General features: G+C 37.2%; 2 protein-coding genes and 1 non-coding gene across 4 annotated transcripts; 1 reads left to right on the forward strand and 2 right to left on the reverse strand.

Annotated features, from left to right (window-relative positions):
• Positions 1-1689: 1689 nt before the first annotated feature.
• LOC105442321 (toll-like receptor 3) lies at positions 1690-4942 on the forward strand. Its single transcript, XM_011674306.2, has one exon. The coding sequence runs from the start codon at positions 1921-1923 to the stop codon at positions 4645-4647; it is 2727 nt and encodes a 908-aa protein (XP_011672608.2). The 5' UTR covers positions 1690-1920; the 3' UTR covers positions 4648-4942.
• Positions 4943-12211: 7269 nt separating this feature from the next.
• On the reverse strand, positions 12212-24563 carry LOC586291 (developmentally-regulated GTP-binding protein 1). Of its 2 annotated transcripts, XM_030992255.1 has the most exons (12): positions 24452-24563; positions 22583-22706; positions 21343-21387; positions 20802-20932; positions 20301-20370; positions 19420-19519; positions 18348-18500; positions 17668-17770; positions 16508-16620; positions 14480-14602; positions 13543-13638; positions 12212-12705 (listed from the first exon to the last, which is right to left on the reverse strand). In XM_030992255.1, the coding sequence occupies exons 1-12, from the start codon at positions 24488-24490 to the stop codon at positions 12699-12701; spliced, it is 1104 nt and encodes a 367-aa protein (XP_030848115.1). In that variant the 5' UTR covers positions 24491-24563; the 3' UTR covers positions 12212-12698. The 2 variants fall into 2 exon arrangements, with proteins under 2 accessions (XP_030848115.1, XP_030848116.1); XM_030992256.1 differs by lacking the exon at positions 12212-12705 and having other exon boundaries at positions 13539-13638.
• A 1217-nt stretch (positions 24564-25780) lies between these two features.
• Positions 25781-25853, reverse strand: TRNAK-UUU. Its single transcript has one exon. It is a non-coding gene; the product is annotated as a tRNA-Lys (tRNA).
• Positions 25854-26347: the final 494 nt, after the last annotated feature.

Raw genomic sequence — 26347 nt, forward strand, 5'->3', positions numbered from 1 at the left:
TGATGAACCCTCTTTGAAATAAACCACTCCATTCGCTGATCTCTCTCTATCTCTCACTCTCTCTCTCTCTCTCTCTCTCTCTCCCTCTCTCTCTCTCTCTCTCTCCCTCCCTCCCTCTCTCTCTCTCTCTCTCTCTCTCTTTATCTCTCTCTTTCTTTTTGCATTTTCCCTTTATAAACAAAATATTTAAACACTTCATTGCTTCAGAATGAAATACAAATATGGATAGAGAGTTATATGTGATGATTAAACGACAATACGGTTTTACCGCAATTAAGACCCTAGCGAGAGTATCGCGTTCATATGTTATTGTTGCTATGTCGGGAAAGACTTGGCTTTAGCCCCGGTCCAATATATTCTTCTTGTTAAATATGCCCTTTTACATCGGCTCCTTATTATTGAAGGCAGGGAGGCAATATGTTCTATTTCATTGTATATAAATCTAGCTCAAACTGCTTAAAAAATAAAACTTAAACATATATTTAAATACTTTGTCCGTAATTTCGTATGCTAGCTAGCGTTTAAAGGGATTAATTAGCCTTGTTTTATTTCTTGATGTTCTGAGTTTGTTTCCTAAACATATAAAGGAAAGGCTTCCTGTGAAATGCAAGATGGCAGTCTTATGACCTTGACGCACCTGACACGATTTCCTGATTTTACTAACCTCCATGCAGTCTAAGGAAACCCTAAACCGCGAGATCATACGCGGGCTGTCACGTGTGTGGTATAGTATACGGGTAGCTATAGGAAGCGTGGAGAAACATGTAGTAACTTCGTGGTAGAAGTGAATGGAGAGTAAAGAGAGAGAAAGAGAAGCGGAGAGAATGAGGAAGAGAGAGAGAGGGGGGGGGGAGAGAGGCACAGAGAGACAGAGAGAGATGAGAGAGAGAGAGGAAAGATGGGGAGGGGGAGAGGGGAGGGGTTTGGGAAAGAAAGAGAGATTACCATTGATGTCTTTCGATTGATGACGAAGATCAAGTAGTAGGTCAAGCTAAACGAATTATCTGATGTTTTATCATGTTTAATCATGTTACCACCTACGTACATCCATGGTACATATAGTAACCATATACGGGTAGCTTCGTGGGAGGAGTAAATTATGGTGTAAAAACTGTAAAGAGAGAGATTGAGAGGGGGGGGGGGGAGGCTAGCTGATGCATAAATACAGGCAAATTATGCATGAATACCAGTGATGACGAAGATCAAGTAGTAGGTCCAGACGAATTGTCTCATATCTCTTATCTGTATTTTGTTCGAATAACTTCTTGTTTCGAATCAAATCATTTATTTCCATGCACTATAAAATAGTAACATTATTTTATACTGGCAGGAATACAATGGTAGATTATTGAAAGAGCCCCAAGAGAGATAAGTTTGTCGTCGGAGAAGGATGGTCTTTTCCATTCCAACTCCTTGACCTAACTACGTACTGCATATGTAGGTATAGCCTATATACGCCCTATGTCGATCAAGCTTACGTCGAGGATAAAACATAAATTAGAATTAACATCTCGATAGCTAAGACATGAAATAGGGAATAAATTCCGAAATTGAGGAGTCACTTCTATCCCCGAAATCGACGCATTTGGTGTGCAACCCTCGCCCCCCCCCCCCCCCCCCCACTTTCTAAATCCGTTGAAACCGCCCCCGCCTGCCGAGCATTTTTTTCTTCTTCTTGTAGTGTGGTATCACCAAGCTGTTTGCACATCAAGCGGAAGGCTGATCGATGAACTCACATCCGGGAGTGGGACAGAAAAGTTCGAAGCGAAGGAATGAGCGTGCCTTTCATTGTCATCACTTGCAGAACATGTCCAAACGATATTGCAACACTTCGTTTTCCCTCTTAGTCTTGCGTTATTCTCTCTCAATCATCTGCTTGGTTAATATATAGACTTTTTAACAGTCCACTTTTCATGCAGGATGGCGATTAAATGTTTGATGTTTGTCATTTTCTTTGCCGTTATCGTGCGATCCATCGACTATAACGAACAACCCTACGACCAGGATGATGAAGTGGACCTGGACGACGAATACGAACACGAGTCGGTGATCTACTGGCCATCATCATCGCCATCGATGACGCCCGTGGATGCAGCTGAAGTGTGTGATTTCCAAAAATGGCGGAAATTTGTCAACTGCAGTGAACGAAATCTCACCGCAGTTCCTTATAATATTCCACCCGAAACAGAAACTCTTTATCTGGGCTTCAATCTGCTTTATCGGCTGCGAAATGATAGTTTCGCCAATCTTACCCAGTTAAGGGAGCTGTATGTCGATTCGTCTGAGCTTACTGATGTTGAGAGTTTGGCGTTTGACGGTCTATGTGATTTAGAGGTGCTCGACCTGTCCGGGAACTCGCTTTCCAGTCTACCGGACAATCTGTTCGTCACAAACACCAAATTGACCGAGCTCAATCTAGGTCACAACCGTTTCGACACGATTCCCTGCAAGACCCTTCTGCCCTTAAAACGTCTGAGTAAGCTTTTGCTATTTTTAAATAATATTAATTTGCCATACTGCGAACGGTTTCCAAATCTTACGAACGGGTCCATCGTCAGCCTGAGTAGAAACAACATTCTCGTAATGAGGCAGGTAAATTTTCAGTTTTTGGAAAATAGTACACTGTCTAGCTTGTTTCTTGGAGGAAATAACATTGTATTGGTCGATTACAGAGCAGTGATTTTTTTAAAAGTTCAAGCATTGGATATGAGTTATAATCCTTTGAGTGAAGTTGGGATTGCAAGTTTATTTTACGGTATGCGGAAGAACGATATGCTGCGATCGATAGAGCTTCGTGCTTCTTTGATGAATTCAAAAGATCCAACAAATTTCATATTTCTCAAAAATAAAACGATAGATTACTTTGGGGCTTCTGCAAATGAGTTTACCTCCATACCCCCCTGGACAATACTTCTTAATGGTGTGCGGAACATGTCATTGGCTGATAATTCCATCTATCACATTGGCACCACAGCATTTCGCGAAATGACTGCACTCGAGGAGGTTAACCTGGAAAACAATCAGATATTAGAGCTCCAATCATTGACTCATAATACTCGCTGGAATGTCACTCGACTGCACACTTTAAAACTGGCGAAAAACCGATTGGATAATATTCCAGCGAACGTTTTTCTCGGCTTGGAGAATTTGACCTCACTTGACCTGCACTCGAATCCAATCACGTATTTGAACATCAAGGCATTGAATGGCTTGCACCGACTCGAAAAGTTGGATCTGTCTCAAACAAAAGTGGGTAGTATTTTACATGGAACGTTTCAGTTCGTCCCAAATATAAGGAGTCTTAATTTTCGGAACGCAGACCTGCGTCTAGCCCTGCCTGGGAACTTCCTTACTGATCTACGGTACCTGGAAAGCATCGATTTGTCTGGAAATAGTATCCAGTCCGGAGATTTGTGGAATGATTATTATCAAGTTTCTATGTTCTCCCAAAATACGCATCTGAGAGAAATTCGGCTCGACGACAATCCGAAAATTATTAACATTCCCGAAAAAACGTTTGAGAACCTAACCTCTCTGTTATTTCTATCTTTCAATGGTTGTGGATTACAGTCAATCAAAGCGAACCTTTTCACCGATTTGATCAATTTAACCTCGCTATCATTTGACATGAACAGTATTTCTGATTTGCCTACAAATTTGTTATGGAATCTTAAACATTTGGAAACGTTTTCCGCAGCTGGGAATTCACTGACATCACTCGGTAGTGCTATTTTCAAAAACACAATATCACTCCGGTACATTACTCTTCCGAACAATGCGATAACATTTATAGCAGGCGACTCCATGTCGCATCTGTCCGAGCTGAGAACGTTAGATCTCCAAGGAAACCCGTTAGCGTGCACATGCGCATTAGAGCCCTTCTCTGATTGGTTGAAAGTCACGAATGCCTCGTTGATCGGTGAAAGGCGCACTCTTTGTTCACCTGCTTCGTTTGAAGATGTCGTTGGAGAACGCATTGCCGATTTCGAACCAGCTTCCTACTGTGGACCCAACATCGCTTTAATCATAAGCCTCCCCTCGCTCCTTATCGTAATCATAGTCTGTATGGGTTTGTCAGTTCACTACAGATATTGGATCCGATATAGATTGTTCATGCTAAAGCTGTCGTTGTTCGGATACAGACTATACAAAGCGCGTGATGCCGACGACTACGAGTATCACACCAACGTCATGTTCGCCGCCGACGATCAGCCGTGGGTCGACGACTACCTCAAACCTGTTATCGGGGACCATTTCCCGGAGAAAGATCTCCATACCGACATGGTCTTTGGAGATGAAGATTTGATCCCCGGCATGTACTATTTGGACGCGGTCCACTACTCCGTCGTTCACAGTTACAAGACGGTGCTTCTTCTCAGCAACGCGTCTATTCGAGATGAATGGTTTACAACAAAGTTTCGCCTAGCGCTTGAACACGTGAACGAAACGCAAGTCGAGAAGGTGATCATCGTATTCTTGGAGCATATCGAAGACAAAGATCTTCCATTTCTAGTTCGAGTGTTCTTGAGTAAGAATAAGCCTTACTTGAGGTGGACAGACGACGAAGCAGGGCGGGAATATTTCAAAGAACAGCTGCTCAAATCTCTAGAAGTCAATATGCTGTGTGATAACACGATTCCAGTGTAAATTGAAGAGAAAAAAGGAAACATACAGTAAATCAAAACGTTAAACATTTTTACCGGAACAGGGGGAAATGCGGTACACTGTACACAGACTATGTGTATATTAAAATATAAAAGTAAAATGCTCTACTAGTATTTAATGTAAAAGTACAGAGTAACGTCCCGTTTACCAAATTCGTAAAGTACTTTGATAGACAGTGCTTTCCAACTCAACTTCAGTACTTTGATGATATTTTATTTATAACTTAATAGAACTTAGCGTGATTGTACGGCCACGTATAGATCGACGGCAGGGGCGTACGCAGGGGGGGGGGGGGGGTTGGGGGTTCAAACCCCCCCTTTGGTATTTTTATGTGTGTAAACCCCCCTAAAAAAACTAAACCCCCCCCCCCTTTGTTTTTTTGTTTTTTTGTTTTGTTTTGTTTTTTTCTTTAAATAAATTAAAAAAAAAAAAAATTATGCCCACGGCTAACGTAAAGTGACCTTACCCCCCCCCCCCCCCAACGAAAAAAAATGTCAAATTTTCAAATTTCGGGACCAAAAAAAAAAAAAGTGTCTTCCCCCCCCCCCCCCCCCCCCCTTTGCTTTTTTTGTTTTTGTTTTTGTTTGTTTGTTTTTTGTTTTTAAATAAAATAAATAAAAAAATAAAAAAAATAAAATTTTTTTCAAATTTCGAGACCAAAAAAAAAAAAAAGTGTCCGCTTACCCCCCCCCCCCCTACAACTATTATAAGTTGCAAAACCTATTTGGTGCACACTGTACACCTTAATGAATCTCAATGATTTAAATGCATTATTATATATATTTCTTAAATCTATATGGGTAGCAGTAAGAAGCAGTAAACTACCGATGTAATGGGCATTATATTTATTGTGTGTCTATGTAATATGAACTTATATCTTATATTCTCATGTAAACGTACAAAGTACGTCCCGTTTACAAAATTCGTAAAAGTACTTTGATAGCCAGTGCTATCCAACTCAACTTCAGTACTTTGATGATATTTTATTTAAATCTTAATAGAACTCAGCGTGATTGTACGGCCACGTAGATCGATGGAAATGTAATTTAACTTTCTCTTTATTTTGGGTGATAGCATGAGCACTACTGTTTTAATTTTTCTTTTAAAATATTTGTCAAAATATCAATATAACCAAGATTTTATTTTTATTTGTACGTGATAAAAGCCACGATGCATATTTGGTATGAGATAAGAGATTATTATGAAAGAAGTATTGAACTCATTATTCTTTATTTATAGAGTAATAAATCATCAAACAAAAATAAAACTACTCTACCATGTCGTCACGTCAATGAGATTAAGATGATTAATTCGAAATGTAGGCCGCCAAACAATTAACTATTTATCGTAGTGGGAACTTTATCTTACAAAGCCATCATCCGTTTTCATTTTTATATCTATGATCAGCGGTTAAATGAAATAAAGAACCGTAATCAACAGTTTGATGACGTCAAGAGGCAGATATAATCGTCAAAAGTGAATTTTATTTAAGTGACTTCTTCAAAACATTGTTGTTGTTTTTTCCCCTTCCACATGGATCCTTTATTAAATAATATCGTTCACATAATTATTATGTATACAAATTGATTTATACATGCAGAATTTCAAAATAATATTCTTGGCCATTCAAGATATGACAAGAAAATACATGTATAGATATCAGTTACACATTGAAGTTCACTTTTTTTTTAAATATCACAGATTTAGATGGCAAAATGATCTTAGAAGAAATAAACAATCAGAAACACTTTGCAAAAAGTAACCACTTTTTTCATAAAATTTCTTTTCTTTCAGATTTGTTTTATATATATTATAATATTCGATGTTATAATAACACTTTATTAGCTGATATTATGTGTTCAAAAACTGGCAAACACTGTTTGCATTTGGCTGCAAATATTTCTTTCCTTACTATAACCATACTACAGTTGAGGGCACTGTTATTATTACCGTGAAACCCAAACAACTTATTTTGATTTCTAAACTTAATAAGTAGATTATTACGGGACAGCCAATACTCAAGTTTTGACCATGTTTCGTTTGAATGAATACAGTAACAAAATTAAGTATAATTGTTTCTACACTGTTATTACAGAATGTACCTAAGTTATCTGTAACTCATTTTAATCTTAACAAAGCACCTTTCCTATAAAGAATTCTATTCACTATCTTGAACTGAAAAAAAAACACATTGTTGTTTAGTAATCGAAGACGACAGACACTTATAAGTAAGGTATATCTGGAAAGCAAATACCCTCTTCAGACTCTCTGTTTACTATGCTGTCACTTTGAAAGTCAACTGCCCGTATATTCTACTAAACTTTATACCCGACACTGGGCTTCAGCTTTCGTTTAAAGGTGGTTGAACGAAGGAAAGTAGTCCAAAGTCTAAGTTTTCTTTGGTCAGGTTTAACTAAATTATTTAGTAGGATGCGGACCATTAAGTTTAAGATAAACCATGCTACAACTATTGTAAGTTGCAAAACCTAATTGGTGCAGCTGTACACCTTAAGTGAATGAATCTTAATGATTTAAATGCATTATTATGTACATTTCTTAAATCCACTAGGGTAGCAGTAATATACCGATGTAAAGGGCATTCGATTTATTGTTTGTCTATGCAATATGAACTTATATTCTCCTTAACGTAATTTCCCTCAAATTTGCAGACCATTCGTAGAATTTAAAGAAAATGGTCAAGAACTAAACTTGAACGACGGAAATCAGTAATACATTTTGTATAATGTGTGCCCCCTCGAAATTATAATATTAACGCATATACATTCTCATATATATTTTTACCATTTGCGTGGTATACTATTTGTAAATTGAATTATAATGTGCGTTAAACTTCCCATCGTTGTAATATTATTATACACAAAAACTACCAAAGAACATTTTAATATGTATTCAAGTACTAGTATGCCATCGAGCTATTGAAAAAACATGTTTATTGCCATTTTTCTGGTTCGATTTTTGACATTGAAATGAAGTCAACATGTAAGGGTATACACATTTGTTTAAATATTTTATTTTGTTTAAGGTACAGATTAAACCTGATGAAAAGAGATGGTTGGTCTACTGCATTTATTTATTAGTATAATAATATGGTCAAATTATTGTCACATTTATATATTATGGTTGTATAACTGTTCTAATTTCATTGTTTTCTTATTTCAATTTTATTGAAAAATATGTTCTTTGTATATTCCATTTTTATTTTGTTAATAAATGCAGAAATAAATCTGCCTTTAAAAAAATGTTGTTTTTTGTATTGATTAAAAAAAACACAACATCATTACAATTTATAGTATATATCTAAGCCACTTCGGAGACAACAATTGTACAAATAACCCCCCAAATATCCACAGATCTTTTACACATAGGCCTGACCTCATCAGCTCGATTTTGCCAAATAACCCGCTAATTTCAGACTCGGGATATTAAGCTCGAAATTGCGTCTACACCAGACCGATACGCTCATCACAAACTAGCTCGGACAGGTGCAAATTAGCCCGCTATTTCCCAAATAGCGGGATATTTTGGAAACAAGACTAATATTTATCAGGATGTTCTCGACCAAATACCACGCTAATTGCAACTGCGGGCAGGGGCGTCGCTAAAGGGGGGGGGGGTGGGATGCGACACGTACCCTCCCCCCCCCCCCCCCACCTATCAGGATTTTGTCGGTAAAATTGCGCTGCCGTCGGGAAAAAGAGAAAAGAGGGAGGGAAAGAAACAGAAAAGAAAAGAAAGAAAAGAAATGAAAGAGGAGAGAAGAAAGAAAAAGAAAAAAGGAAAAGAGAAAAGAGAGAGAAAAGGGGAAAAGAAAAGAAATAAAGAGAGGAAAAGAAAGAAAAGGAACAAAAAAAGAGAGAAAATTAAACAAAAGAAACGGAGAGATGAAAGAGAGGAGAGGGGGAGTAAGAGCATAAGAGAGGAGGAGTGGGAGTAAAAGAGAGAGGGGGTTGTTGGGTGGAGTCGATCGTCTCGTCGAGAGAGCAAGAAAGATACGCATATATATGTTGGGTCAGCTGTGTCGGTATTCTCGCTCGATCCTCGTGTACTTATCAATGCAAAAGTTTGAATTACTCCGATGAGATGCTGATGTATAATGTCGGTCGGCCGGCGAATTTTGTTTATTCATTTATTTTTATTCCGTTTTATTCAAATGCATCGTAACAATACGAAGATACAAACTACGTGAACAATATGAACATCATCAAAAACATCAATACATAGTAACATATAACAGAAGATAAGAAAAGAAGTCTTTACGAAGTGCATCCCAACGAAGGTATCCTGAAGACGATCATATAAGGTATACAACCTTTTATCAGATCGAGTATGATTGGGAACTTTTATAACCCTGTCAAAAGATTATGTGGTGTAACCGCAAACCTAATTGCCCCCCCCCCCAAAATAAGTGTAATTCTCTTTATATATCCTTATCAGAGTTTATATGTTTATAGCTTGGTATCATTATTATCAAGTATTACAAAATCACCAGTTCAAACAATAATTAACGGATATTTAGTTGATTCTTCCTTTTTTCCATATGTCATAATGCAACCATATGGGTATAATCAAACCAAAAACACATGTCGAGCTGGGGGCCTATACTCTCATAACATAGCAAGCTACATGGAATGTTGTGATAATTGGGACTATGATGCATATAGGGTCTTCTATGAAAACGCATTTCTCTCTCTCTCTCTCTCTCTTCTGTTTCACTTCCTCCTTGCTGTCCCCTCTCGTTGATTCCCTTCTATTTCCCCTACACTTTACCTCCGCTTGAGACAATTATTTCTGCAATTATGTCATCTAAAATATATCAAGTGGCATAACAGACGATTAATTGTTAAATCATTTATTAACACAATTATTATTCAATTTACAATCTCTTCTTCTTAAAGACTGTCACACCTCTGCCTCAATATCGTTGTTTCTCTATCTCTCCTTTCTTTCTCGTCTCTCCCTCACCCTTCTCTCTCTCTCTCTCTCTCTCTCTCTCTCTCTCTATCACACACACACTCTCTCTCTTCTTCATGTTATTGTATGATTATATGACTATGAGTATGACTATGATATGTACAGATGTGTAAGAGTACGATATGTACAGATGTGTAAGACATGTTTCTGTCAGTGTGTGTGATTTTACTTTGTAAACTCCATGCAATTCAGCCCTGCAATTCACTGATTGATACTCACAAGAATGAAAGATCAAATGTCATTATTACTTGTACATGTGTTATAAACTTTTATTGACAATCAAAATTTCAATGCCCATCTTAAAAGCAGTTATAAGCACATGAAGGAAATATTTAATTATTCTTATTGACTTATCTTTTTATGAAAAATAACTCCACATAATTCAATCGAACCCCTGCCCCCCTCCCCAAGAATTATTAAAGAAGAAAATGAAAATATCACTACTTATGGTGCCCTTTAAATTAAATCATGCGGAAATTACCATACTGATTTCCCTTAATGAAACAATTACATACCGGTAGTTAAATCAGGGAGATGTGAGTTTAAACTCATATCTCCCTGGTTAAATCAATCAACATTGGTCTTTTTAAACATTAACAAAATTTAAATCAACCCACATTGCTCTTAAAAGTAAATAGCATGGGGAAATAAAAGCATTACAATAACTAGACAATGTATATCTAAGCTTTTTTTGTTGCTACAACAATGTGGTCGAACAAGACCGATTGTGCAATTCCACTTTCTGTATTGATAGCATTAACATATGGCGGGACAACACCTTAATATTGGCAACCCATTCAAATCCGAGAGGTTCAACTAGTAACAGAGAATGGCATTATACTGGCATTACATCAGCAGCAGTTTCGGTTGAGCTTTAGCTTTTAGCAAATAATGACACACTAATAATCAGAATGTCCCTTCCTGTGCAAGGGGTAATAGAAGTGGAAACAATCTACTCTCTTTTCCCTCTTTCGTCCCACACAGCAATAACAAAAAAAACACATGCATCTGGCAATAATACATGTGACTGTCTAAGAAAAGGCATGCATGTCAAGATTCGGATTTCCTTCTAGAATTTCAACATGTACAGAATTCATGGATTTGTCAACCACAGTGATATGTCATGCACCTCTTATCAGCATTTTTGGTAAAACACATGTAGCCATTTCCTTCCTCTCTTATCTCATGATACAGAAAACAACCAAAAAAAATAATATATATTTCATGTTGGCCCTACTCCAAGTCATCTGTGAAGATGCAGGAGATCATTAAAGGGACTTGGTAACATTGTTCAGATGAGAGAAAATGGTGCTAAGGTAGTGACTTCAATGCTAGATGTACAAGTAAAGATAATCTGAAAGTTCGAGTGAAAACAGGTCATTATTAATGATAACAATTGGGAAATATTGACCTGATTGACTCCTTAATTCTCCCAACTACAATTTTTTTTTAAATAACAATTCAATTATGTATTAGGTGAATGTAAATCGTCACAAAGCAATGAATTGGCTCTATATACCATTCCAAAAATGTAAGCGTTGGAAGATTTTAAAAAGATTGCCTAATGTCTTATTTTCATGGAAAAACGTTTTTTGAAATTTCGAATTTCAATCATAAATATTTTGATAATCAAACATGCGATGGGCTTGTAAAAGTCATGGGATTCATTTCTGACCTAAAGGTTTATAATTAGGATTGCATCATGAGCTAAATCCAGGATTTTGTTTAGAATCAGAGGCACCAAGTAACCTAAAACCTTTAACTTGTATACATGTACTTTAAAACATAGTTAATAGCCTTCAGGCTCAAAAGAAACACAATGACTTGATCGGAAGATAAATCATCTACTGCCAAAATACTCCTTCTGTATGACAGCATAAAACAAAGAACTAGAATATTTACGAGTTTATCTTGAAAATTATCAGATTTATGGAGTGGGGGGTAGTCATCATCCCTCCTATCATCCAATAACCCATAAGAAGTCGGTACTAATGACCCAGTAAACTTTGTAATAGCCTCTAATTAAGCTTATCTCTAATCATAAAAGTGTGTGTGTGTGTGAAGTACTGCATATATCTAAACCCATTTACGATAATCAATCAAGCAAATAAGTCATGGAATAGTGTTTAGGATACCTGATTTATAGCATGGTCGTACCTCTCTGTTAATATACCACTGTTATAAATCTAAGAGGAGGTAGCAACCATTTGCATGAATCATCTCCGTCATCACATGACCCTGCTGAATGATAGTACACTTCAAAATATATTCTATAATTTTGTTTTCAAATGACCCAAGGAGAGCTGTTATTAAAAAAAGATGTTGTCTGCGTAGAACAAGAAAAGTGTTTAATTACACCCTTTAACACAGATTTAACACCCTTTTAGCTCTAAGTTGATGATATACACATAATGATTACCGTAGGGTTCTTCGACCTTTAAAGATAAAGTTGGGTTCTGGTCTTGCGATTGCATTGTGAAAGAAACATTGTGGAATCGCTTAGAAAAGGTTGATCATGTAGCATATAAGCATCGGTGTGTACTGCAAGGTTCTGGTAGCATCAAAATGATAAGAAATTTGACCCAGTCTTGGTAAAGTTACAAGCACTGTACACAGAAAGATGTATATGGGACTACACGAACATGTGGCATGAAAATCTGACCCGATTTATATGATGTTACACGCAATTTTTCGAATATTAAGGCATTTGAAGAGCCATGCTTTTAAGGGATCATTTTTTATCTGATGTTCTTCCACACTTGCATGATATAATGATCACAAATTATTTTTCACCTCTTCCCAGAACTCAACCTTTCTCTTTAATGCCTCTTCTGGCCCTCAGTTGATGATATGCATGCAATGATTAGGGTTCTTTGACCCTTTAAATTAGCCTTCATAAAAAAAATTGTTAACCATTTCATTAACCAAAAGAAGATATATGAGCAGTCTGCAAGTGTCAGGTGAAATATATCTTTACTTTGTTGTAAGCTTTGTTGTAGGAGTCTTGAAGTAGATGATTGGTGTCACAGTGAGCATTATGTTCATACCCTAGAGTGAGAGAGAGAGTGAGAGGGAGAGATAGGTAGAGAGAGAGAGAGAGAGAGAGAAAGAGAGAGAGATGGAGAGAGAGAGAGGGAGAGAGAGTTAACGAAAATAAGTTAGGTTTATCATGAAGCAATGCAATAATCTCACTCTAAAAACAGTTTCCTCCCAAGTTTCATCTGTCTTATATTTGAAGTCTCTGATTCCATTTCTTCAAAATTCAAAATGAAAATCCATATTCACATAGAAACAGACATTAACTTATCTTACATAAAAACTTAATATCAAAATGTGACCTGCTGCATCAAATATATGAATCATTTAAAAGAAGAAACCGATCTTCAAAAACCCCAAAAATTGCATTGTTATTGGCTTGGCACTATACCTACCTCCCAATGTGGTATTGTATTGAAAATACATGCATACCAATGATCATCCAAGTTGGTTTACATGTACCAGTATTGATTTTGAAAGGTGAATTGCCGTTTGGTCTACAACCAGTTCGTCTACTATCCACATTGACCACATGGTCTAATATTCATTTTGTCTACTTATCATTTGGTCTAATGACCATTTAGGCTATAAATAGTAATTTGGTCTAATCTCCAATAAGTCTACTACCCATTTGGTCTATCATTCATTGGTCAATGGTAAAAAAACAACATTCATCTCTTTTGAGCAGGATATTATGAATAGGATATAAAGGAAAACAATACTTAGGATACATCCGATGTAGATGCCTCTTCACAATCTTAGACATAAAAATTAATTAAGCTTAAACAAATTTTGTTAAATAAAGATTTAAGATGGTAGTTTGAAGCCACAAATGTACAATCTACTCACTTTTTGACAATCTGAATGACATCTTCGTCCTTGAGTGTATGCTCTCTACCGACCTTCTGGGGAGTGTGTTTAACGGATGAGCCCCATACCAGCGCACTAAGGGAGTAAATAGAAAATAAAACATAACATAGGTACAATAAAGAGAAACAACCAAACTGTGTTTTTCTTCCTGAACAATAATGGACATGTTTACAGTTGACTTCATATTATTGAAGAAATCACTCCTCAACAATGGTAATATTTCGCACAATATTAATAATTCGTACTGGGTTTACATACATGTAGTGCATAATACATCTTTTGATGTTCCTAAGCACCTTACAGATATCATTATTACTCTGGTCACCAGGTTCAGGCTTGCCCACTCACAACAGTACATTCTCCACTCCAAGGGGAGCATTCTAGCCAGTAGCCAGGCGCCAGTTTTACAGACGATCACGATGCTGAACAATCTACCATGGCAAGTGCAAATGACTATGATTTTCTTTTTTTTTGGGGGGGGGGGAATTATGGAACAGCTGGGCCCTGTCTGATAAAAGAGTTAAAATCAAACGCAACTTTAACATTTGCAACTGATATCAATGTATGTACATATGAGATAGGGACTGCAAACTTGAGATTGACTAGAGGTCTTGCGATTCTTTCAGACCTGCCAACCTCTGGAGTTCAAAAACTGTATTCTTTAATCCCAAAACAAGGACTGTTACGCAGTTCAATGCCTCTTACACAGTTCCTACAAACAGGGAGAAAAAAAAAGATTTTATGTATCATTGGTTGAATATGCATGATTTTGATGAGTTTCATGAACCGATGAACATCCCCGAATTGCCGATGTGAGATGCTTGTAGGATACTTTACTGGACAGAATGGGCAATTTGCCATTGAAAAATGGTACGAAATACGACAAAATGGCAGGCAGGTCTGCTGGTTTTCTTACTATTTGAGTTCTTTGAGGATGCTCTTGTGTAGATTGTTGCAGAAGTCTTCCACGTTACAGATATCACTTTTGAGTACGACGGGGCTCTCGTAGTCCGGCAGCTGACCCTTAGGCTTGGTGTATCTGATCAAAGATGAAAAACATGACATCACGATAAGAGGTGACCATTGTTGAATGGCAATTTATTAGCCAGTTCGTGGATACACAATCTGCGCATGGGCAGATAATAATAATAATAATAATAATCTTTCAAAGTCCACTCCAAATTTTTTTAAAGATACTATGTCCCTTTTGCAGCCAACGTCAAAGTCTGTAGAACTTTGCAGGAATTATGAATATGTCATGTATGTCCTATCTGTGAAATTTAAACGTTATCAGTGTCCTAATATTCAATTATGCAAGGAAAAACGTTTACTTGCTAGACTTCACTGTCAGACACTATTGAGTGACTGACTGGCTTTGTTTTCTTCTTTGGTAATAACATACATAAAATGAGCTGTAAAGGGTACATGAGCATATGTCTACATCAATAACCCACTTCTTGTAATGGCCAAAATTAAACTGATTGAATCTTTGCGCAGCATAAAACCATTCGGTACAATGGTCTGAAAATCAGACTGTTACTTACTGGCTCTATAGCTCCCAAGTCGATTCGACAAATAATTGTCGTTATTTTCCCACTTAAAAGACATTTTCAAGCCCCCCCCCCCCCCTTTTTTTAGGGAAGTTCTAAATAAGTATTATCTTTCAAATGCCGTTAGAATTTAACCTTTTCATTTTTGGGGCTGCAAATGGGACATAGTACCTTTTAGTTAAACCGAAAATGGAAATTCTTTTTGCCCAATTGATCGTGAGCCTGGCAGCCACTGAGCAGCGCCAGATCGACGATGCTCTGTCCCTTATTGTTGAAAGCCAAACAAGGTAGCAGCAACTCCCGTCTTTTAACGTCTTTTGGTATGACGTGGCCGGAGTTCGAACCCACAACCTCCTGGTTGTGAGGCGGACGCTCTACTGACTGAGCCAACACACCGGTTACGTGTGTTATGGTTAAGGGTCACGTCATGTGTACTAAATAGTGCATTTTCGTAATGGCACCAAGTTTATACTTAGTGCAGCGATACAAATTATTTCAATTACCTGTTACAAGTAATTGGACTTCAAAAGTCAGAATTGCATATATTACGTATTGTAAAGCAGGTCAACCCATAATGTTTGTCCTACCTAGCAACCATTAAAGGTAATACAAAGTTTTAGTATGGGGTCATGAATTTGGTTCAAATGAACATATTGAAAGCATATGCGACCCTACAATATTCAGTGATCGTTGTCACGTTTGAAATCGATTCTTAAGTTATGAAATTATAAATAATAAACTCTTTATGTTGTATAGCTCCCTCTCAAGGTCAAGATATTAATTAAGCTATAAAACAATGTTTATTGACTAAAATCGACCGATTAGCTATTCCTGTTTGGAAATTATATATCACAACTACATATTCTGAAATTTTCATGGTCGCAGCTACCATTGTACGGCCGTACGGCGCTATTTGAAATTTATCAAAATTTACCGGGAGCACCGGTAAATTTTTATATTTAATTTTTCTCGAAAGCAGAAGTGTTTTAGGGGCTAAATTTTCTAGTGCTTATATTGCATCCACAGGGGCATCCAAATATATCGAAATTGAAAAGAATCACCACCATCCAATTTTCAAAAATTCCCAAAACTTTGTATTACCTTTAATGTATGCAATTTGAATTCTGACTGTTGAGAGAAATTAATTTGTTAAACAGGTGAATGAAATAATTTGTATGAGGTGCTTCACAAAGTCACATGCATAGATTTGGTTACTTTACGAAAACGCCCTAAACCTAATCAACACCTTATAGCAACTCTAAACCTGACCCTAATCCTACATCTTTGTAAAAAATAATGCCTGGAGCAATTATCATCAAAGCACTTGAGCACCTACCTCCATGAACATGAAAGCTACATACAGATACAGTTAGATTGATGCTAACACAACTTACATTCTGATCAGGCTCAAGTAGTCCCAGATCTTTTCCAGCAAGTCGTCAAAGTTCCATTTGTGATGGGCGGAGATTGGAACACAGTGAGGGATCTTGTAGATGACGTCCAATTCCTGGAATCGTGTGGAGATTTAATACAGAAATTAAACAAAGATTAAATTTACCTCTCATGCTGCTTGTAACCTTGGAACAACATTCTATTGCAATTAGATCTAGGGGGGTGTTTCACAAAGAGTAAGATCAGCTTCAAGTTGGACTTAACTATGGCAGGCCCTTCATGCCACTGTTTGCTCTCACCATTTACTGGCATTGGTCTCTCAAGGGACGTACAAATCATGGTCACAAATCTACAGAGTTTATATTTTTTGATAATTCACTATTGAAGGAAAAAGTATTATCTAAAGATCATAATGGTGAGAGCAAACAGTGGCCTGAACGTCTGCCATAGTTAAGTCTAACTTAAAGCCAATCTTAGTCTTTGTGAAACACCCCCTGGAAAGATATATTAGACTTTTAAAATGTTCTTTTACTTGGATGCATAATTTTCTGCTATATTGTATGCTATCTGACACCCTAGGATTTTGTACAGAAAATCAAGGATTAAAAGTCTAAACGTTGGCAACACAGTTGACAACTTCAGAATCCAAATTGGCAATTTCTAAAATCTTCCACAGTATCAGCTCATGTAATACCCCATTTGTACCACCAAACTGACGCTACAAGTCCAAACCCACCAATTCTTGGCCGTTTGGGTTTGTGTAACTTTTAGTTCATGCCCTTGTCAGTCTGACATCAGCCTTGCTGGAGTTTATAAACCCTGTTAGAAAGAAGACATTTTTGTCAAGAATATGTAACACAGAATTTTTTTCTTCAAGTGTTGCCAATTTGCCAGTTGGAAGAAAAGAGATGATCAATTGAACCCTTAAAATGATCGTCTTGATTGAAAGATGGCTTGCCTCAATAGAGATCTGATCAATTCTGCCAAGTACATAGATACATGGGATGTACACTCAGTTTCCTTCTATAACATTACATCACAATATAAGAGAAGACTTACCTCAATAGAGATCTGATCAATTTTGTTGAGTACATACATGTAGATACATGGGATATAATCTCTGTTTTATTAATCATATCACACAAAATAAGAGAATACTTACCTCAATAGAGATCTGATCAATTTTGTTGAGTACGTAGATACATGGGACGTAGACTCTATTTCCTTCAATCACATCAATCAGGTCATCCACGATACAATCAGATCTGAAATAAACAACAAATAAGAAAGACAATGTACAGGGGATGTAGCATATATCCTTTTTTTTTCTTCTTTACTATGCTTGGACAGTTAATGTATCTTAGGGTAGGCGTAGGGGAAGGGGAAAGGAAAAGTGTTGGGTCCAGTTTTGAAGTTGAAAATTGGACTAACTTTAGAATTATCCATGAAGCAATTTTTATTACAGCTTTATGTTGTACAATATCAAGGTTTACTTTTTCTTTCTTTTCTTCATGATTGGACAGTTACTGTATCTTAGGGTATATTTAGGGGGAGGGGAAGGAAGGGGAAATTTCTGGTGTAGATGAAAATTGGACTAGTTTAAGAATTATCCATGAAGCAGTTGTTATTACAGCTTTATGTTGTACAATATCAGGGTTTTCTTTTTCTTTCTTTTCTTCATGATTGGACAGTGACTGTGTCTTAGGGTAGGTTTAGGGGAAAGGAAAAGTGTTGAAACCATTTGAAAATACGACTAGTTTTAGAATTGTCCACGAGGCAATTGTTACCACAGATATACGTTGCACAGTATCAGGTTACCGGTATGTCTATGGTGTACCTTACCTCAAAGTGATATCAGCATTGTGTATCTTGTACTCTGATAAGACGGTCTTGACAGTATCAAGGTCAAGCACTGACTGGATGCAGGTAGAGGTCAAGTTGATTCCTCCCTTGTCCTTCCTCTTGTATCCTATGTTCGGTGGCTTCTTGTTCAACCTGCAAATCAAAGATCACGTTGAAATATAACAGAAACAGCATGGCAAAAGTTTGAAATAAATCGGACAGGAATTTATGAATGTTTGAAATATGAGATCACTAAGTCTATGTGAATCTCTAATTGGTAGCTTGGTCAGTGGATTAGGACGTAGGACGTGGATAACTCTCCCACCATTTGCTGTGTGTAAAAATATTAATTTCCATGTTTATCGTAAGTTCCTTCTCCCTTGGAGCACTACTCAAAATATATTACAGATAGCATATTATTATGGGTCCTCTAAAGAAATAGACCCTCCTGAGCAATGAATTTTCGGAAAATTCATATTTAAGTCATTTTATATGTTGGAACGGATGGGAACAGTAGTACGGCACTACATCACATCAACATTAACGCTCAAGCCAATTTGAAGTGCCAATACGTATAGTGATTACAACTTTCAAATCTTCATAACGTTCTTATCAGTTTGCTTCTCTGATTTTTCTGCTTTCTTGTAGAGTAGTTTGTCTATTTTGTTGGATTTTGCGTTAATCATCTTGACCCGATAGGCCTGATACAGGGACTACTCGGCTCCGGCATACAACGGGTTAAGATCTAAACAAGTCAGCTGGGCCTCGTCAAAGTGGCACCAATTATTATTGTTCACTCTCACATAGCTGATGAAACATCAAAATGTACATTGGTGCTTCAAACTTAAAGGGAACCAATCACCCAGAATATTTTGTTCTGTATGATAGGGGTGCCATTAGGCGAAACTACATTACAAATACAAGCTACAAATGTTATTTCTATTAAGAGATGCTGCACGTTTAAATATACTATTGATAAACAGAAAAAAAACTTGTGAGTATGTGGGAAATTACTCTAATTGAATGGGTAAGAACAACAGAGGGAGCATAATTCTTTATCCTCTGAACATACCTGATGCCGAAGCCTTCCAGCTCGTGTTCAATCAGTTTCTTATGCTTGAGGGGTTTGAGAACATCGAGTACGATCAGGATCAGACTGCAGGTCCTTGCCACTGGAAACAAAAAGAAAGGATGACATTCGGGGTTTAAACTACTCTCCTTTAACTTCAGTACATCTCTCACTGTATATCAATTTTACTACACCTTTAAAAACTGTCTCCTACGACAATTACTTCTGAAATTATTACCTTATGGTTAACAAAGCTACTCCTTTAAGAATGCTCCCACATTTTTCCTAACAACAATTACTTTATGTTTTTTTTAATACACATGTTTAAGGATGCAGTTGGGTTTTAGATTAGTTTTAGGGTTAGTTTGAGATTAAGTTTTTGGTTTAGGCTAGAAGTTGAGAATTCGTTTTTTTGTAGTAATCAAAGAAAGTGCAGTTTTCCAGGGGGTATTGTCCTAGAATCATTCAATACATTTATTATTGCTGCTGTTGACACCGTTGTTCAAGTTTACAAATCTGACACAAATTTAAAACAGGGCCTTCCACTAAGCATTTTTGTAATGATCAAAACAAAAAATACTGCTATATTACTATCAAATTCTTCCACATAATCAGGTTCTGTTCTTATATCTTTCATACTATACTAGCATAAAGATCGTTGAAAAATTGCTACTTCATCTAAACAAGCTACCAAATGGAAATTAAAATGAAAATTGAACAACAGTGATGAAAAGACCATTGAAAAATTGCTGCTTTACTTTATAAATGTGCTACAAAACTGAAATTTAAATGTGTACAGTAGCCAAAGAATAGAATTAAGTTGTCCACTTGTCTAGTGGAAAGACTGTGTAAAGAATAAGAAATTAAAAGAATAGAAAATTCACCTGCAATGACCTGTCGTCCTCTTCCTTTTCCATCCTTGGCTCCCTCAATGATACCAGGTAAATCAAGTAACTAAACAAAACAAAGATATGTGGATTAAAAGAATATCATTATGAAAGAAAAATGAACACAGCTCTAGTCAGAAATTGATTTAAAAGAGTAAACACGCAATAATTATAACATATTTTGAGATATCAGCTATCTGGACAAGAAGGGCGTTTGGTGGATGCGAAGGGATGGAGAAAAATGAAGGGTACACGTTGAGAATCGATTCTCTTCTGCCAGTATGTTTGAATCAGTTCGGCTTGGCTCAGGATTTCCAGGTTTATAACAATGGAGTTGAGATAACTTGGTACTCTGCAAACTCTGCATTGCACATCAATTAGATCATTGGGTTATGGATATTGTTGTTGTTACAGGTGCTATTGTAGCTAGCAGAAGACGGGCCTCCCATTGGAGTGTGAACATTTGAATTTTGGATTTCAGACTAGTTGATAACCTACCTGAATCTTAGCTCCCTTGTATCTGATAACACCAGGTACAGTGGTGAGTGTGGTGAACTCGTATGCGGCCACCTCAGAGTACACACCAGCCAAGTTACTTAGAAGGGTAGACTTGCCCACCGAAGGAAACCCTAGCAAAAACAAAAGGAAATAAACAAACAAGTGTTAAAATAATGAAAAAACACTATGAATCATTTCTGGAATGATTAGATAAGGAGTATTTCCTAAACTATGGGTCTGTGATTCCATTCATATTCTCACAGTTAATGATATTGAATTACTAATCAAAAGAATTTGATTAAGTATGATACTACTGTTCAACACAAATAGAGAGTGTTTTACATCTAAGGGCTGGAATGCAAAACTTACATGACCAGTAGCTCTTTATTTTAAACACTAGGTAATCAACAGAGGAGGCTTAAAATTGAGCAAAATCCAATTAAGATTCCTTTAAAATGTAATGTACTAAACAAATTTTACGAAATATCAACTTCAGATAATAAAACATTCTTTGTGAACAATGCTTTGCAATGCATCTTACCGACGAAGCCTATTCTAGCATCTCCAGTCTTGGCAACATCGAATCCTGTGGATAAACAAGAAACAAGATTTTTCAATTTCTGTCATGATTAACAATGTTTTTATTGTATTCCGCACTCAGCATTGGAAGTAGGTTTAGATGAAAAGCCATGGAACAACCTGATATCAGACCAAATAGCGATTTACCGTGACATATCTGAGTCTCTTTCTCGATGTTGTAATCAAACCTGCAGCCTTTAATACTAGAAAGATTCCTAGCTTTAGAAACAAAAGAACAAAAATGCGGTCTTTATAGGGAGGTTGTCTTCCTATACAAGAGTTTGTTCCATGAAACCAACTCCATGACAGTCATATATTTGTCCGCGACCTACGTAAATGTCAGGAAGCGGACAACCCGTTTAACAAATCCATGACAAGTGACAAATTCATGATTTCAATATTATTGGCTTTAAAGTATAGACTTACTCACGATCTATCAGATTTTATCCTGAATTACCAAAAGAGATCATTAGGCTTAATTTAACTCAAACTGTTTGAAAAAGTAAAATATCAAAGAAAGTGGTAGCACAAATGATACAAATATCCAAATTTACATGATAAAGTGTTACTAATGATGTTCATAAAATTGATAAAAATGGAGGTTGATTTTGCGACGAGCGAATCAAAATTTGCAAAGGATACCATATCGCAAATGCAAGCTAAAGAAGACCCCCATTTCATTTCTGTTTTAGAAAATAATGAAATCAATATATTCAAGACTCCCATTTTTAACATATATTCATCAAATAATTATGTGAAATAATAATTTGTATCAGAGTTATGTTTTAAAACAGAAAATATCTTGAGGAATACCTACACGATATGTATTAGATTGCACCAGAGTGCATCTCACATCCTTACAGCCCTTAACTTAAGCAAGCTCTGGAGCCCAACCACAAGGGACTTCATGCTTCGCATCGCTACATACTCCAGGGAATAATTTTCCTCAAATTTTTTGATTAGCAATTTCAGCTGATGGATAAATATTTAAAGTGAAATTCTGTACATTTCTATGGAAGAAAACTGCTACACAAAAGATATTATGTATAGCAGTCATGCAAAAATGCATAGCAAATTGTGATGCGATACCAGGAAAATTATTCCCTGTACTCCTTCCATGATGTTCCAATTTTACATGCTGAAATATTTGCTTGTGAACCCCCCCCCCCCCCTACTCTTTATAAGTTTAAGTTGATACTCACCTTCTCCTGCCCCTCCTCCTCCACCTCCTTTAGGAGTGATGAGTTCTCTTCTCAGCTTGGCTAGCTTGGCTTTGAGCATACCCAGATGCCCACTGGTAGCCTTGTTCTTCTGGGTTCGGGCCATCTGTCAATTCAAGATGAAGTAGAATACTGGTCATGCATTGAAATGGAAACTTTCTGGAAGTTCCAGTCAAACCTGTCTGCAAAGGCCACCTGTCAAAAAAGACCACTTTTTGGGATTCCCTTGGGTGGCCTTAATAGACAGAATTGCCTGGGTTCAGAAAGTATGAGGTCATACTCATATCATTTGCATATTTTACCATAACGGTAAACCTATGATGAGTGTGATTTTTTAAGCCTGCGACTGCTTGATTACATTCTGTCTGTATGATTTGGTCAGCAAAATGTCCTTTCCAGACACATCCACGCTAACGTATTTGTAGACAGAGCACGCTGTGTGTGGGTTGACTCTAATCAAATTATTGGGAATGTTTAAGTAAATTGTTCTTAAAAGTGGTTAATGATGGGCTGTTTACTATGGAGGTTGGGAGGTTATTCCAGTCCTTGATGGTTGACACAAAAAAGGAGTCCTGGTAGGCTCTAGCTTTGTGGCGAAGTTGTAGGAACTTCTGGTTGTTCCCCCTGGTTTCCCTGGGATTCAGTTGTACATAGTCATACAAAGGAATGTCGACCAGTCCATTCTTCATTTTGTATAACATGCTGAGTCTCTGGTTTCTCCTTGGTGACTGTGCCTTCTTCTCTACTGTAGTTGCTAGTACAGAATCTGGCTGCTTGTCGTTGGACACGTTCTAGGGACTTGATATTCTGCTTGGTAGAGGGATCCCAAGCTGACGATGCATACTCGAGAAGCGGTCTTACTAACGCCAGGTACGCAGTTGATTTCACCTTCTTGTTGCAACATTGATACCATGCTCGTTGTATTTCCATTCCGAATTAGATTTTTAAAGAATATTTTAAAGAATATGCCTGTCTGTTCAGTGTATTGCACCATGGACAACCACACTCCTGGTGTAGCAAATTGCCCATGCTGCAGCTGGCAGGGCGCAATCAGGCTCGCATTTCCATTCACGGATTTTCTTCGTAACACAAAGACAAACCTTCAAGTCGATTGGTATAGCAGTACTAGGGGTGCTAGTCCGAGAATAAGGATCGTCCGCATTTTCGCGAAAGACTCTTAACAATCCGCGCATTGGCGATGCCAAAAACAGATTCCACGATGATGTTCCATGATGCATTTCTCATTGAAGCAACACAGAGACTTTCACATTATGAATGATAAATCCTTAATCCTCAGGAAGACGGAAAAACCCCAAAATCTAGTAAAAGTAGACGGTGAATGAACTGGGGCCATTTTATTACACGGAATTCGTTTTTCGCATTGACAGTGCGCAGTGGATCAGGAACCCTACCCGCAGAGCGCCTAAGAAAAAAAAAAAAACGTCTACGTCTAGATCTACGTCTGTGCTGGTACTCGTCAAAAGCCTTTTCAGCAACTAAACGAGGATATTGTGGTGTGGTGTGAAAATGTGGATGATTCTTATTTTTTAGGACGCGATTTGTCCACGTTTTTACGAGGCTATTCTTCATTCCTTCCTTGTTTATAATTGCATATTTTATAGACACACACACACACACTCATGCGATGCCGAATTCCTAAGTCTAGTGCTGGCCATGAATACTGCCGATATCGGAAGACTTCCGAATTCTGACTCCATATCGAGACTGCACAGATGATTATGATCAACACGTAAAAGTGAATTGATGGGACAAGGCAAAAAATGAATGAACAGGCATGATAGAAAACATATGTCAAATTAAGTTAAATCAATTCAGAAATCAATTACAAACCTCTGCCTCGATTTCAGAAATCCTTTCCAAAATTCCCATCCTGATATCTTAGTGACCAAGCAGACTTAAACCAAAACAGTAACGTAAGTTACGTTCAATTAGTGGACTATCGCTCCGACGCAGCCTCCGAGAATGCGTTAGGCCTACAGTAATTTCAGTCAGTGTGGCAATCTACTGCGCATGCGCGGACTGAAGATGGAGCGCGCGCGGGCGCGCTCGCTCGATGTAGGTACAAACGAGAAGAGAAAAAAAAACTATATAAAAGTTCTATATTTTTTATATTTTCAATGTCTTCTATCTTCTTCTTCCTTCTTCTTCGATCTTCTTCCTCCTTCTAATTCTTCGATCTTATTCTTCGATCTTCTTCTTCTTCTTCTTCTTCTTCTTCTTCTTCTTCTTCTTCTTCTTCTTCTTCTTCTTCTTCTTCTTCTTCTTCTCTCTTCTTCTTCTTCTTCTTCTTCTTCTTGGCTTCTTCTTGGCTTCTTCTTCTTCTTCTTCTTCTTCTTCTTCTTCTTCTTCTTCTTCTTCTTCTTCTTCTTCTTCTCCGATCCTCGATCGATCTTCATCTTCTTCTTCTATCTTCCATCTTCTATATCCTCTATATCCTCTATATCTTCTATTATCTTCTATCTTCTTCTTCTTCTTCTTCTTCTTCTTCTTCTTCTTTTTTTTTTTCTTTTTCTTTTTCTTTTTCTTTTTCTTCTTCTTCTTCTTCTTCTTCTTCTTCTTCTTCTTCTTCTTCTCTTCTTCTTCTTCTTCTTCTTCTTCTTCTTCTTCTTCTTCTTCTTCTACTTCTTCTTCTTCGACTTCGATCTTCTATCTTCTATATCCTCTATATCTTCTATTTCCTCTATATCTTCTATTTCTTCTATCTTCTTCTTCTTCTTTACAGATTAAGAGTCTGCATTTCATAGCAGAGATTTATTGTAAACACTATAATCTGCAATGTGCATAATCTTTTCATTAGAGACCCCAGCCCCCCCCCCCCCACCTCCGCCCCGCCCCCCCCCCCAAAAAAAAATAATAACAATAATAATAGCGTTTCAAGACCATACAAAATAAACAAAAATAAGAGAAGGAAGGAAGACAATTAGAAAGAAAGAAAGAATGGATAACTTATTTCCAGCTCGATTTTTTGATCAGCGTATGATACCCGCGGCGTGTATGGGAGCCACTTTTTCCATTTGTTCCCACCAGGGAGGTGCGTGAGACTCATTGCATATGGCAAGCCATGATGATACTCATGAAGACGATGCTTATTTCATAAGTGCTTACCATAGAAGTCTCTATAAGCGCCATATAAAACAAAAATTAAAAAAAATTAACTCTCGCCCGATGAGGGACTTAAACCCGCGACCCTCTGATTAAAAGTCAGATGCTCTACCGACTGAGCTAACTGGGCATCGGCGTATGTTAAGTTATGTAAGAACATTTTATCGCCTATACCAATCATACACAAAATGTGATATTCTTCATGCTACTTTCACTCCCCTCCCCCACCCCCCTATATATATATATATATATATATATATATATATATGTGTGTATATCTCTCTCTCTCTGTCTTTCTTTCTCCTTCTCTCTCTCTCTCTCTCTCTCTCCTTTTCTCTCTCTCTCTCTCTCCGTTCTCTCTCTCTCTCTCTCTCATTCTCTCTCTCTCTCTCTCTTTTTGCACAAGAATTATTTAGGGAATAGAGCCAAGCTACTATATATTATGAAATGCAGGGTTGGCATTTTATAAAAGCGTGACTGACGGGACAAAAGATTTTTTGGCAAAAACTTGTTTGTTTATTGATGTAGCCTTTGGTTCTGGGGTCAATTTTTGGGGGGCTCAACAGGGGGGGGGGGGGGGGGGGAGTGAACACTTCTTTTTATTTTCCTTCTCAAAATCCACCC

Source organism: Strongylocentrotus purpuratus, unplaced genomic scaffold, assembly GCF_000002235.5.
Source record: "Strongylocentrotus purpuratus isolate Spur 01 unplaced genomic scaffold, Spur_5.0 spur5_scaffold_2, whole genome shotgun sequence".
Classification (NCBI taxonomy): Eukaryota; Metazoa; Echinodermata; class Echinoidea; order Camarodonta; family Strongylocentrotidae; genus Strongylocentrotus; species Strongylocentrotus purpuratus.